Raw genomic sequence first — 14,856 nt, forward strand, 5'->3', positions numbered from 1 at the left:
ACTGGAGGTTGCTGGAGAGAGACCAGTGACAGCGAGGTAAGTAGAGATGTATGGGGTAGTAGGGGCACCGTTGATTCAGGCCACCAAGGCGCATGGGCTTCGGGTGCAGGGATGCCTTTCCATGACGGAGTCTTCTTACAGTAGCTGGTCGTGGTCAGGGGAGCATCTGGATTCGGGCTGCAGGTGTTGTTGTGGAGTTCGTTGAGAGGTCAGCCAATGCTGGAGTTAAGGTGAGGATGGCTTGGGCTGTGGGCGTTGGGTGCAGTGTTGGCAGGGGTCCGGGTTCCAGCTGGACCCGGAGCCCTTATAGTTGGATTTTTCTGGACAAGGCTGCTGTCCTAGGGAGATCTGGTCTTTGTTGAAGAGCAGACAGTCTTCCTGGGGGTTCTAGAAGTTGCTGACCACAGGACAGGCATTGTCTTCTTGGGTCTATAAAGCTGGAGACAGGACGGCAGGTCTGGGTCCAAGTCAGTAGTAGTCTTCAGGCTTTGCTGCATGGCGTCGTCTTCGTAGGTTGCAGGAATCTCTTTCTAGCTTTGGGGGAGCCACCTGAATACTAAATTTAGGGGGAGTTATAAGGGAGTGGCAGGTAGGGCCAATAGGCACCTTACCTAGGGTGACAACATCCCCTATTTTGCCAGCTTCGTGTGGGAGGTAGCATAAACCTAGCCCCGATAGGAAGAGTGCCTCCATCTTCAAGATGGAGGGGACAGAAAAGTGTGCTTAACTTTGCTTCTTCTACCCGAGGGATGGAATTGGCAAAGGTGGGCACACCTCCTAGCCTTTCAAAGTTTCCCCCAATTTTCCCACCCAAAGTAGTGGTGTAAGCAGGGGGCTGCCATCTGCTGGTTGCAGCTTGGGGTATTGTTACAAAGTCGGCCAGCCTTTGAAGCTTTCCCTTCAAGCACTGGGCCATCCTGGGGAGGTGTAAATGTGGGAATGTAAATGTGGGATACTTGTAAAGCGCACTGTTACTCTACCCGAGTGTCCTGACGCTGTAGACCGCTGGGGAACCCGTCCTGGTTTTCCCTGTGAGATGGTCCCTTTCTGGGTATCTCCAGGGTGAAACCAGGCATCCCCGGCGTCTGTGGGGGGCTGTTGTAGAGATGAGGCAAGCTTAATGCCCAGAGTTACCGAGTGTGTTCCCTGGTTAGAGTAGGCACTGAGGCAAGAATTATCGAGTCCGTTGACCCTGATCCAAGACCCTGCCGCGTCTGGAATTGAACCCTGGTCCCGGGCTGTTTCTGCTTACAGGTCTGCCGCCTCTAACCAGTGAGCCACACCTCTCCACAATACCTCTTTCCAGGATGTGCATTGTTTCTCATCCCAGAGAGCAGCGGCTCTCTACCCAGGGGTGCAGAAATCTGTCTGTGTGCCTAAAGCCAGTCAGTGCCCACACCAGGGCCGGCAGATTTTCAGGAGGCACCCCTGAGGTGCCCTCTGAGTACATGTAACAATAAATTCCACATTGACATCAGTATGAGTTTGCGAGGAGTAGTTTGGTACCAAACACTCCTGTGTTCAGTGAAGCCATCATTGTGCTGTGGAACTGCACTCTCCATGGCTTCACTGTCACTTACAATATTAAGGAATAGACCCCAATATTATAGGGGCACATCTGCTCGTGCAAATATGGCCACACCGGAGATTTAGTGCACCGTGCCTTAGGACTGGAAGGCCTGCTAGAGGGGTGACTTACCTAATATCTCCTGCGGTGCTAGCTGGCATGGCACACAGGTAGTGTGCCATGTCAATTCTGTCATTTTGACTGCACCCAGGCCATGCATGCTGCAGTGACAGCCTTCAGGGCTAGGTGAGGGTTCATTAGGGGACCCTCTTCAGTCCCAATGGCCTAGGTACCCATGTACATTTTACTATGGACTTACAGGGGGCCTGAAGGGCCAATTGTGGATTCGTTTTAGGGAAAGAACACGGTTACTGGGAACCTGGACAGCGGGGACCCACTACTCTACAGTCCGTCTCCTTAAAAGCCAGGCAAAGAGCTGCTTAAGGTTTTTTTTTATCCTACATCATTTATTAGTCACTATGTATAATATAACAAATGTCTTACACTGCCACAAATAGAGCACTTTGTGTTTACTTCTGGGGGAATCTCTGGACTCCAGCATCCAAGCACATCAATAAGATGGAATTGGCCAGAAGGTCTCAAGAACTTTGTTTCAGACATCTGCACCATCCAGTGGCAGGCCACTGATTACAGGAGCACTGCTTTACAGCACATGTATACCTACAGTCACACATTGTAAGAAAGTGGCTCTGTATATACTGTACCAAAAAAAGGTTCAGTGTGCACAGAGTCCACAGTCCCCAGAGGTATGGCAGAGGCTAAAGTTAGATATAACCTTACTCTCTAAAGTGGTAGCTTGGGTGAGCAGTAAGGCAGTATCAGAGGACAGTGTAAAGCATTTGTTGTACACACTCAGTCAGCAAATGGTCTCACACACTCAAGAACTGAACTCTAGGCCAATTGTTTTGTATATAAAATATATTGTTTTTGTTTTAGAACCACAAGTAGGTATAAAAATACTTTCTCATAATGAGATGTTGCAATTGAATACTTTCAAATAACAATAGGCTTTAGAATGCTATAGATACAGTTGTTGCAATATGCAACACAAGTTAAACACAATTATAACATTGAGCTCAATGGGAATTTTAAGTAAAAGGCAATATCAATTACTTTGCATAGGTTTTTCTTACTCGGTGCTGGATCCTGGATTCAGCCCTGGTGCATCTCCTGTAAACAGTTGAAAGAAATCGTTTTTGTTACACAGGCGATTTTTAAGGAATATTTGTAGGTTTTGAAAATTGACAGAAGAAATTTTGGTCAAAACCAAGTCATGTTATCCTATGGAAGGAAATCAGGTTATCGGAAAATCACAGTTGTAATTACTTTTGAAGGTCAGTGCTGGGCACAAAGATCCAGCACCAGGATCTCCCCTGATAGCAGGTGAGTAATTTTGTTTTCGTTGATCGGACGACTTTTAAGAAATATATCAAAGTTTCAAAACTTGACACTTAGAAGAAATTCTGAGTGAAACCCAGACAATGTTACCCTTTGGAGAAAATAGACTTATCGGTCTTTGGGTAAGTACTCGGCTGGCAGAGTTACGGTTCTGGGGGTAGACTCGGGGTCTCCCAGGGTCAGGTAGGTACAGTGGTTACACCCTCAGCGGCGCAGGGGCAGCCGGGTGCAGAGTGAGTAGGCCCAATGTTGGCATTTGGTTGGTGGCTGCTAGCAGGCAGACCATGCGGCTGTGTGAGCTGACCTCCTGGTCACTTACACAGGGCAAGTGGGGAAGTAGGATAGGACAGATGCTGCACTTTCAGTGGGACTCTGGCGCCTGGGTGCAGGGTGCTTTAGGGCCCCCAATGTATTTCAAATGAAAGCTGAAAGTTGAACAAAGGCTGCAAGCTAGGGGACGGAGATTCTTCAGGTGCGACCACCACTTCGAGAGGTAAGTTGGGATGTTGTAGGATAGGTAGATACCCAGGAGTTTGGCACAAGGGGCCGCCGGGTGCAGAGGTGTCTTTTTGGTGTCGGGAAATCTTACCCTCAGCTGGTCGCGGTGCCCTGGGTACAATTTACCAGGGGCTGACATGTGGCCAGAGATGCCATTTGGGTTTAGGCTTCAACGCAGTTTTAAGGCCCTGGGTACTTGATTGTCAGGAACCCAGGGCACACTCAGTCAAAGTACATCAGCAATTCAGCAAAAAGTGAGGGCATACCATGTAAGAAAGAGGGCACTTTTTCGCACACATGCTACGAATGGAATACATTACTTACCCTGTAAGCATCTGTTTATAGCATGTAGTGCTGTAGATGACCATGTGCCCACCTACCTCTCCGGGAGCCAGTGGTTGCTGCTCATACCCTGACATTTTTTTATGTACACTACATGCATAGTCATCATACTGTCCTACTTACCACTCCATACGCATTTTAACTTGATGATCGGAAAACAATCTAATAATGGAGTTGGTTACCTTCTACTAAGAGTGGAATCACATTATACCCTGTGATTCGAACGACTTAACAAAAAAACAAGTTGCAATTGTCTGTGCCAACTCTAAATTGCAGGAGTATGCGCCGCATGTGAATCTCCCCTGTGTCCGTGGTGCACTGGTAAAACATTGCCTTGTGGCGTTGTATAAGAATCCATAATCTGAATGTATGAAAGTTTTGCAGCGTGAATCTTTCTGGATTCACTATGCTGTGCATTATTCCGCGGTCTTGTGGTTGGGTCCATTATTCCGCGGTCTTGTGGTTGGGTCCGGATTCGTAGTCTTTTCTTTGTTTTTTTTTTTTTTTTTCTCTTTGCCCAGGTGGGCGTCGGCGTCACACCCCCTTTGGGTGTATTTCCGGTGACGTCGGCATGCTTCCTGCGGAAGCTCCCACTCTTGGGCGCCATCTTCAGATTCTTTTTTTCCGCGGTCGGGTCTGGATCGTTCCCGTTTGGGCTCCAGACATTTTTGGAGAAAGAAGAAAGAAAATACAGAAAAGACGAGGAGAAGTCATCTGAAGACTCCAGGGGACTTCACCGACGAAAGACAAGCAAAGATAAGGCGTTTTCCATCCAGATCTTCGACGACCGTCGACGAACACGCGACCAGAGAGGCCCTGGACGCTCGAGGATGGACAACACGCCGTTCAAGTTCTGCCGTAACTGCCACCACAAGTACGCGCAGAAGGACCAGCACCCGGTATGCAACCTTTGCCTACCGGTGGACCACGAAAGCGGAGACTGCAACGCCTGTTCCGCCTTCACCCCGAAGACCCTTCGTGTGAGAGAGAGGCAGAGGGTAGCACACGCCGCCCTGCAGGGGAAGGCCCCGACCCCGTCGCTCTACGAGCTGGGGATGTCCTCCGAGGAAGAAGACAACGCTGCCGCCGAAGACGACAGCTACACGGTCGTAGAGACCGATTACACGAAGACTTCTGACAAGGTAGGAGACTCTTCGGCCCCCAAGAACCCGAGAGACTCTGAGTCTCGAAAAATCGAGGGCAAGACCCCGAAAGCGCCGACGCCAAAAAAGGCGGCGTCCGCGACTACTCCCAGGCCCAGCGGATCCTCAGAGAAGGAGTCCCCGGCGCCGAGAGCTGCTGATCAGCAGAAGACGTCGAAAATCGTCCCCGAAAAGGATCGATCGACGAGGGAGAAAGACCCGAAACTGTCGACGACGACCAGAGACCCGATATCCGGTTCGACGTCGAAAACTTCGACTCCGAGAGGCACGGCGACGAGCCATCCGTCGAAGAGAGCGGCGGAACCATCCGACGCGGAACACGCGGCCGAGATGGAAAAGAAAAGAAGGCGCCTCGAGGCAGAAATGGAGAACTTCATGCAGCGGAAAAAAGATTTCGACGCAAGGATGAAGGCCTTCACGATCCCTCACAAGACCAAGCCACCAGTGCTGGAGGCGGTCGAGGAGGAAGAAGAAGAGGTCGCCGAAGTCACCGAGCAAGACCAGGACGTCGAGGTGTTCGACGACCAGGAGGAGTACGAGAATCCCCACGAGAGCTACAGCTATGGGGAGGAAGATGAGGGCAGGACAGACACAGAGTCGGCGCCCTATGACCTTCAGGAGGTAGATTACATCGATGTCGACACCGACAGCCCGGAGGAGGTGGTCGACACCTACCCCTCGAGGCCCTCGCCGCCGGACGACATCGGGGCCTACAACGCGGTGATACAATCTGCCGCAGCAGCTTTCAAGCTCAAGCTCGACGAAGAGAAGCAGAAAGCAGACTTCCTTCTGGAAACATTGCTCCCAACACAAACGAGGAGCCAGTTCCTCCCGATGCTCGAGAGCGTCTTGGCTCAGGGGAAGGAAGCTTTCAGGGAGCCCGCAACATACAAGGCAGTAACTCCCAGAACTGAGAAGAAGTACAAGCATGCCGCAAAGGACCCGGCCTACATTCAGGGCACGGTCTCCGCAGACTCCATTATCACGGCCACAGCAAGGAGGAGGGCTAACGTACCCACTACCTCGGGCCCGCCACCGGATAAAGAGAGCAAAAGGATGGATCTGGTGGGCAGAAGGATCGAACGGAATGCCGCGACCCACTGGCGCATGGCTAATTCCAACGCCCTGGTAAACAGACACATGTACCAAATCATGGAGGGACTGGGGCAGTTGGTGAAGGACTTGCCCCAGGATGCCAAGCAGAAAGCCGAAAAGCTAATTGAAGAGGGGAAGAATGCTGCAAATTCTTGCCTTAAGACGGCCCTGGATGGGGCAGACACCGCCAGCAGGCTCATGATGATGGGCGTCACGGAAAGGAGACACGCCTGGCTCAGGATATCCGGTTTCAAACCGGAGGTGCAACACAGCATCCTGAACACACCATTCAACGGCAGTACGCTTTTCGGACAAACAGTTGATGAGCAACTCAGCCAACTTAAGAAGGATAACGAAACAGCAAGATCCATGGGAGCATTGCAGTTCAGAGGGAACAAGAGGGGCACCCCGTCACGGAGGCCCGGCGGAAGAGGCGGAAACCAGCCAGGTACATCACACCAGGCTTTCCAGCAAACGCACCAGGCAGACTCGCAGGGTCAGCAGGGCCATCAGAAACAGCCCTGGCAGTACCAACAAAGAGGCCAGTCCTTTCGAGGGAGAAATGGACGGGGACAAAATAGAAGAGGGGGCCAGCAGCCCACCTCCAAGTGACTTCAAAAAAATCCGTGTGCCCACCCACAAAAAAGATCCCAGGGGGCAGCACGTACAGATGGGTCAAGACAAACTAGACACCTACGACCACAGGACACCAGTGGGAGGAAGATTAAGATTCCACCTCCAGGAGTGGAGAGGAATCACATCAGACAAATGGATCCTCAACATTATCCAATTCGGATACTGCATAGAGTTGGAGGCGAGGCCAACAAGCAGAAAACCAAGAAGAAAGCCGCTAGCAAGCAAGCAGCTGCAGTGCCTTCAGGAAGAAGCAAAAGAACTCCTGCAGAAGCAGGCCATAGAAAGGGTACCCTTCAAGGAAAGAAACACAGGAGTATACTCAACATACTTCCTGGTACCAAAAGTAGACGAGACAATGAGGCCCATTCTCGATTTACGGTTCGTGAACAAATTCATAAGAACGCAAAAATTCAAAATGACCTCCCTGCAAGAGGTGCTCCCACAGTTGCAGACCGGGGACTTCATGGTCACTATAGACCTCAAAGACGCATACCTGCACATCCCAATGAACAGGAAGCACAAGCACATGCTCAGGTTCACCGTCGGAGAAAGCCACTACCAGTTCACGACACTGGCCTTCGGTCTAAAATCGGCACCAAGAGTTTTCACAAAGTGCCTCGCAGCAGTCGCAGCGCACCTAAGAAGGCAGGGAATACATGTATACCCTTACCTGGACGACTGGCTGGTGAAAGCAAACTCATACCAGAAATGCAAGCTGCACGCACATACAGTGACCAGCACGCTCATAAACCTGGGGTTCTCCATCCATTGGAAGAAATCATCAATGGAGCCGGAACAAGTGAAGATCTTCCTGGGAGCACAGATCAACACCTTACAGGGCAAGGTGTTCCCCAGCGAGAAGAGGGCGAGGGCGCTGGTGAAGGAAACTCGCCTCTACCGGAAGGGACAAGCTCGGACAGTGAGGACGGCGAGCAAGATCATGGGGATGATGGCATCATGCATCCACCTGGTACCGAATGTACGACTCCACATGAGACCCATTCAAGAATGGCTACAGGAGCAATGGTCACAAGCTACAGGCAGTTGGGAGGATCTAGTGGTTGTAACGCACGCAGTGCAGAAGGAGATGACATGGTGGACCATGGAGAACATAGCAAGGGGAAAGCCTCTAACGCCCCCAACGCCAACAGTGACCATCACCACAGACGCATCCCTGAAGGGATGGGGCGCTCACATGGAGGAGCTCAAGGTGAGGGGACTGTGGACACCGACGGATGCCACAAAGCACATCAATTACTTAGAATTGAAGACAATCTTCCTTGCACTGAAGGCCTTTCAAACAAGACTGTACAAGCACAAGGTATTGATACAAACAGACAACACCACTGCGATGTTCTACATCAACAAGCAGGGGGGCACACAGTCCGCACCGCTTTCAACGCTGGCGCAGGAGATATGGAGATGGGCCATCCCTCTCAAGATAGACCTGCTAGCCATACACCTACCAGGGAAGGACAACATACAAGCCGATTGGCTCAGCAGGCAGACATCGGCATCCCACGAGTGGGAGCTCAATGCTCAGGAGACAAGATACCTGTTCGACAGGTGGGGGACACCATCGGTGGACCTGTTTGCCACACGCCAGAATGCAAAATGCCAAAACTTCGCATCCAGGCAGCCCGAGGAGGGGACACTGGGGAATGCCCTATGGATAGATTGGTCAAGGACATTTGCCTACGCCTTTCCCCCGATACCACTGATGCACAGAGTACTGAGCAAGTGCAGAGCGAGCAACATGACACTGATACTGGTCGCACCGCAGTGGGCGAGGCAGACCTGGTACTCGCAGATCATGGAGATGACACAGTGTGCACCCCACAGATTCAGCAGGAGGAAAGATCTACTGTCCATGCAGAACGGAGAGGTACTGCATCCAGAGCCAGAGAGCATGAGCCTAGTAGCGTGGCTCCTGAGGACATAGAGTTCGCACATTTGAGACTACCAGAAAGCACCCTGAGGGTACTTCGGGAGGCACGAAGGCCCAGCACTCGAAAGTGCTACGTTGCGAAATGGAAAAGATTCACAATATGGTGCAGACAGGAAAGACTCCACAATAAGATGAAGAGGGACTCCACAGTGCTAAGGTACCTGACGCACTTACTGGAGAAGAACCTTAGCTCATCCTCGTTAAGAGTTCACTTGGCAGCGATAGTAGCCTACACAAGGGGAGAAACGTGCAGGAGCTTCTTCACATCACAGGTGGTGAAGAGATTCCTAGAAGGAGCGAAAAGGATCGCACCACTCAAGCGGGTGCCGCCACCTGCATGGAACTTGAACACAGTCCTAACGGAACTCATGAAAGAGCCCTTTGAACCACTTCACAAGGCCTCCCTAAAGATGCTAACTATGAAAACAGCCTTCCTGGTTGCGATAACGTCCTTACGCAGAGTAAGCGAGCTTCAAGCGCTGACGCTACAAGAACCATACATACAAATACACAACGATAGAGTTGTGATGAGGACTGACCCACACTTCATGCCGAAGGTGGTATCCAATTTTCACATGAACCAGTCTATACAGATACCGAGTTTTTTCCAAAAACCCACAACCAGCGCAGAGAGAGCTCTGCACACCCTGGACGCCAGAAGGGCAGTCATGCACTACATTGAAAGGACAAAGGGGCACAGGAAAACGAAACAGTTTTTTGTGTCCTTCGCAAACAGCTTCATGGGCAAAGCAGTAACCAAAAGGACCATTGCACGATGGATCGCACAAACAATCCAACTCTGCCACAAACGGGCAGGACAGGAACTGGCTGAGGGGACACGTGCCCACTCCACCAGGAAGAAGGGCGCTACAATAGCCTTCCTGGCTAACACACCCATAGAGGACATATGCCTGGCGGCAACATGGGCTTCGGTGCACACGTTCACGAAGCACTACTGTGTGGACATACAAATGAACAAGGAAGCTCAAGTGGGACAGAAGGTGCTACAGCACATATTCAACACCCAACGCTCATCTTCCACCCAGCCGCCACAGAGATGAGAAACCGCTACAAAATCTATGCACAGCATAGTGAATCCAGAAAGATTCACGCTGCAAAACGAATAGTTTTCTTACCTGTCGGTGTAGTTTTGCAGCTTGAAGATCTTTCTGGATTCACTAGCGAACCCACCCGCCTCCGCCAGAAAGATGAGGCTGGAGAGAGAAGAGGTGGTTAACTAAAGAATAGACTTTGAAAATACAAAGCGGTAAATACAAACTAAGAAGAACATTGCCATTACTTCGGAAACGAAAGAAACACGGAAAAAAAGAACCCGAAGATGGCGCCCAAGAGTGGGAGCTTCCGCAGGAAGCATGCCGACGTCACCGGAAATACACCCAAAGGGGGTGTGACGCCGACGCCCACCTGGGCAAAGAGAAAAAAAAAAAAAAAAACAAAGAAAAGACTACGAATCCGGACCCAACCACAAGACCGCGGAATAATGGACCCAACCACAAGACCGCGGAATAATGCACAGCATAGTGAATCCAGAAAGATCTTCAAGCTGCAAAACTACACCGACAGGTAAGAAAACTATTCGTTATCATTCTGTAAATGTATAGTTTCCAGTGAAGGTTGCATGTGGTTGTCTTTTGCTGTCCGAGTGAACATCAAGGGAGACTGAGGCAGGTTTCCAGCAAGATTGTGCAATAATTCTAAGATATGTAATGTTGTGTTACATTGCTGCATTTCAGGGGTTGCGTAATTCAGAGTTGGTGATCTTTCAGCAACTCCAACAGTAGTAGAAAGTAGTTATGGGGCATGCTTTACATAGGACTTTCTTTTATTGTCAAGGAGTACTACGATGGCTCGCCAGACCCTGAGCTTCGACAGCGCCATGGGAGCCCTACCGATGACATGGGATATTCAGGTGATGGTGATGGTGACTTCAGAGAGGACTATCGGGAAACTGAGATGAAGGCAAGCAACATCATAATGCTCCGGATGCTCCCACCGAATGCCACGGAGGATGATGTAAGCCTGTCTCTTTTTTCTTGTTTTTTTTTGTGTGCAAATCACTACATGCAGTGGGCAGTTGTTCAGCAGAAAGGCTGTTGATTGAGTTGTCACATGGTCTTATCTGGCTTTCCAGTGTGGCCTAAGCCTTGAGTTACTACAACAGTCATCTGGAAGGGACACGTCAAAGAGTATCTGGCCTGAGAAAGCATTGAGACTGATCTCCCATATCTTTTGTAGATATTGTTCTTCTAATCATCTATCCCTTGGTTCTTGGCCATGAGATTAAGTGCTGGAGGCTAGAAGGTGAATGGTGAGAGTGGCATTTGGATTTTACTTTTTCATAAAGCAACAATGTGCACCTTTTATTTTGGGTCCAGATCCGTTCGCAGCTTGAGGAAGATGAAAGCCCCTATCGTGAGGTGCGGCTAATGCGAAACAAAGCTACAGGTGAGCTGTGGTTATAGTTTCTGTTTTCCGTATTTCCCTTCCCCCAATCAGACACTTCATTCTCCCTTCTGTCTTACATTTTGTGGTTAAACTGTATTTATGTAGTCACATGAGACTTCGTGAGAATAGGGAGCAGCATCGGAGGCTGCTGGATTACATAGCCACAGTGGGGTTTCCCATAGTTTATACTTTTGATTAGTGGGTGGGGACAGAAGGTGGGGAAAATGGGTTAACAGCACAGCTAGTCCCACTTCCCAAAGGTGGACACCTCATTTACCAATATCCAGACTAAAGGTTGCATGCCTGGCTCATCCATCACTTCAAATGTAAGGCACGCTTAGACCACAAAAAAAGTGATTGGTGCAGAGAGCCATGGCTTTTCGTTCCCAAGTGTACAGTTATAGCAGTGTCTTAAGTGTAGCGGTTATAACGTTGGGGACTGTTTGGGTGGCAGAGTTAGATGTTTATCAGCAGTTTTGGGTAAGTTAAGAGGTATGGAGTTTCAGGTAAGTTCCTAGTATGATGCTATACGTGTGGCCCAAAACAATCCCTCCCTTACCCCAGCTCAAGATCAGGCTTTTATTTTCTTTTGAAGCAGGGTGTATTTTCTCTACATTTCTGTCCTGCGCCTGTACCAGACTACTGCTTGGGTTGTAGATATCCTGTGGGGTAGGGTAATGTGCTATAGGACAGACCTGCAGGGTGAGCAAGAGCAATAGGACCAATCTTGTGGTGTCACACTTGCCTCTCTGACCTTATGGTTCTCTTTCCATGCATCCCCTCTGCTTTCAAGATCGTCAATTGCTTCACCACCGTCCCACAAATTAAATCCCACAGCCACTACTCTACATTATCCCACAATTTCTGGACTGCATTACAATATAGTGTATATCTGCACACAACTGGCATTCATGTAGGAGGAGCAAAAGCTGCCATCGCTGTACCGCCCACCCATTAGTAAGTTAATTGTTTTCTACCTACAGCCACAGCTCTGGAAGGCATTTTGTTGCATTAGGAAGTATAATTACTCTTGGTGTAACCAACTTGACTTCCTCACACAGTAGGCCACCCTTAGTCTTCTGCACAACTGGCAAGATCTGGATGAAATCTAAATGAAAGGTACCCAAGACTTTGAACATCTGCATGTCACTGGTGTGTGTGTGGGTTTTTGTGTTTGCAGTTCTAGGCTTGTGTCTGGCTACACTGAACATCATTGCGAGCAGTCTGGCTTTTGCTAGGATCCTTGAGGGTGGTCGGGGTGAGGGTTGGAGGGGGGGTCAGCTTCCTGTGGGTTGATCTGTTAGTGCGACCATGAAGCAGTAGTTACTACACCCTACATTGTGAGAGTAGAAAGTTAATCTAGTGCCAACATGTTTGATGTACAGTAAATTATGAAACTCAAAATACAGATTGCCCCATCAGGTTCCTAATAGAAGCCATCCCGTACTATGAATCATGCAGGTCAGTACCTGGTTTGACTTGCCTGTTGATAAGAGCATCCTGTATCAAGATCCTTCCTTTTCCTCACACCCCAGGCTGTCATCCCTCTGCAGTCTCCTAGACATTTACATTTGAGTCCTGTCACAGCCCACAGACCTTTCTCTTAGAAATATAGGATAATGCATATCTGGCTGGCTGGATTGATCACGATCTATGTCAACTTTTCCACCTAATACCTTTGTTCTACTGTACTGAAACCCAATATCAATCATGCTAATAGCACTTCATAATATCCTGGGTCCTGTGGATAACGTGAAATGTTATTGGTGCACAATGTATGGCACAATGTAAGGCTGAGCTCTAACTGCTGGAAATCCACCTTGTAAGCTGCAGGTCGCACCAAGTGTTTGTAGCTGGTACTCTGCGCACTCTTGTGATGCATCAGTACTTTGTTACTACGTACAGATCCATGTGATGTCCCGATCAGTGTGGTGTCGGACACGGTCCATTTAGAAAACAATTAGTGTTCCTAGACCTACGGTGTCACAGAGGGCTCTCACAGCTTTATATCTAGTCCACAGTGTGGCACTACTTTCATGGTCCTCTGGTATTGCATGAGACCTGAGTTACTCGTTTGTTGCCTCGTTATCTGTGCTGTCTTGAGTTTACTGCAAGTAATTAGTAGCAGGTCTATTTTGTTTACATAATTTAGGCTAACAACTTGAAGTAATCTTTCATATACGTGTTGATCAGTGAAGGCTCGTATCATCGGCCTTTCTCTTTAACTCCCTGAGGCTGTGCTAACATTGACTGCACAGTACAGTTGTGGCACTGGCCATCCAGGAAGTCTAAAGGGATGGCCTTGTATTTCTTCTGAACGAGCAGCATGTTTCAATGAGTCTGTCTCTGATCAATGCAGCACACATTCTCCAGAAAAACTTGTTTAAAAAGACTACAACAGATTTGAAATGCTAACATTAGGTTGCTTTTTGGTTTTAATACTTTGGGTAGTAAAATTGATAGATAAATAAGAATTGTGCCTAAATTCTCTCTTAACCTGGATTAGTACACCCTCTGTAAAATAGTTGAAAAACATAGGTATGAGTGGTGCGGGTACATTATTAACCCTAAAGCCATCGCTATCGGGAGCGGCCTTCTTCTGGAATCGGTTTCTGTTTGAAACAAAAAGGTAAGTGATGTTCAATCCCTTAAACAACAGGCAGTCTACTTCACCAAACAGACACCGCAAACCTTTCCATTTTCTTTAGTTTTGCTGATTATCACACATGAGCTCCTGAATGCACTTCTCCCACTGTCACTTCAATAGATTGTCTAGTTGTGAGCAGACACTATTAAAAAAGAAAAGGTGACCCTCCCATCCTAAAATTAATAGCAGTACATTTGAGTGTGGAGTCAGTGCATTTCGCTATAAGAGTGTGTGGCCTATTGCCTTTGCTCACCCTTCATGCCTAGCCTTCCTTCCTTTACAGAATACCACCCGTAGTCCTCTGGTACAGTGACAGGGCCCATGATGTGACAAAACTGTTAACTAACACACTGCGTCTGTATCTGAATGCTATCTCCAGGTCAAAGCCGGGGTTTCGCCTTCGTCGAGTTTAATCACTTGCAGGACGCTACACGATGGATGGAAGCCAATCAGGTTGCTTTGCTGCACTTGAAACCCACAAGTATTACACTGTTAAATGACCGATCAAAACGCCTGGTTCACATGGACGCAGCTCTCTTTAGAAACGGCGAAGCCTCCCATTTTCCCAATACCTTCTCTCCTCCTCCTCCTACCCACCTGCTTCCCATCTTGCCCCTACTATTTCTTCCCTTCTCAAACTTGAGCTCTTTGCTTGGGATATGAGCTATAATTCAAAGCCACATACTAAGAATGGTTTTTATTTTGGCCCTTGCATGCCTTTCACACCCTGTGCCCTTGTGTTGCGTGTTAACTTGGTGTTACACTCAAATCACTAAACCACAACTTGTGGTTGTGTTCTGTTGGCGTCTACCCCAACCCCTGTTTTGTCCAGTGTATTAGTGTCCTTTGCAAGATGAGGACTTATATGGTGGAATGTAGTTTTACTGTGAAGATGCAGACTCCGCTTAAGTGTGCACTCTGGGAATAGTTTTGCCAATTTGAGCTGACAGAGTTGACTAACCTTTAGCAGTATCCTCTCAGTCTGTAGAATAAATTCCTGTGCTGTATGTTGATTTATAGATTGATAAGCCTATGAGCCCATGGTGTTGGCAAAATGTCTCTGTAAAACTTGAAA

The 14,856-nt window shown here is 48.7% G+C and overlaps 1 protein-coding gene across 1 annotated transcript in view; it reads left to right on the top strand.

Moving 5' to 3' along the window:
- RBM10 (RNA binding motif protein 10) overlaps window positions 1-14,856 on the top strand; it is a 212,854-nt gene that overhangs the window by 50,219 nt on the left and 147,779 nt on the right. The window contains exons 6-8 of the mRNA XM_078664667.1: window positions 10,523-10,702; window positions 11,065-11,134; window positions 14,161-14,234. Coding sequence (XP_078520793.1) covers window positions 10,523-10,702; window positions 11,065-11,134; window positions 14,161-14,234 — 324 coding nt within the window. The remainder of the gene's footprint in view (window positions 1-10,522; window positions 10,703-11,064; window positions 11,135-14,160; window positions 14,235-14,856) is intronic.

The sequence above is a fragment of the Lissotriton helveticus genome, chromosome 10 (genome assembly GCF_964261635.1).
Source record: "Lissotriton helveticus chromosome 10, aLisHel1.1, whole genome shotgun sequence".
NCBI lineage: Eukaryota > Metazoa > Chordata > Amphibia > Caudata > Salamandridae > Lissotriton > Lissotriton helveticus.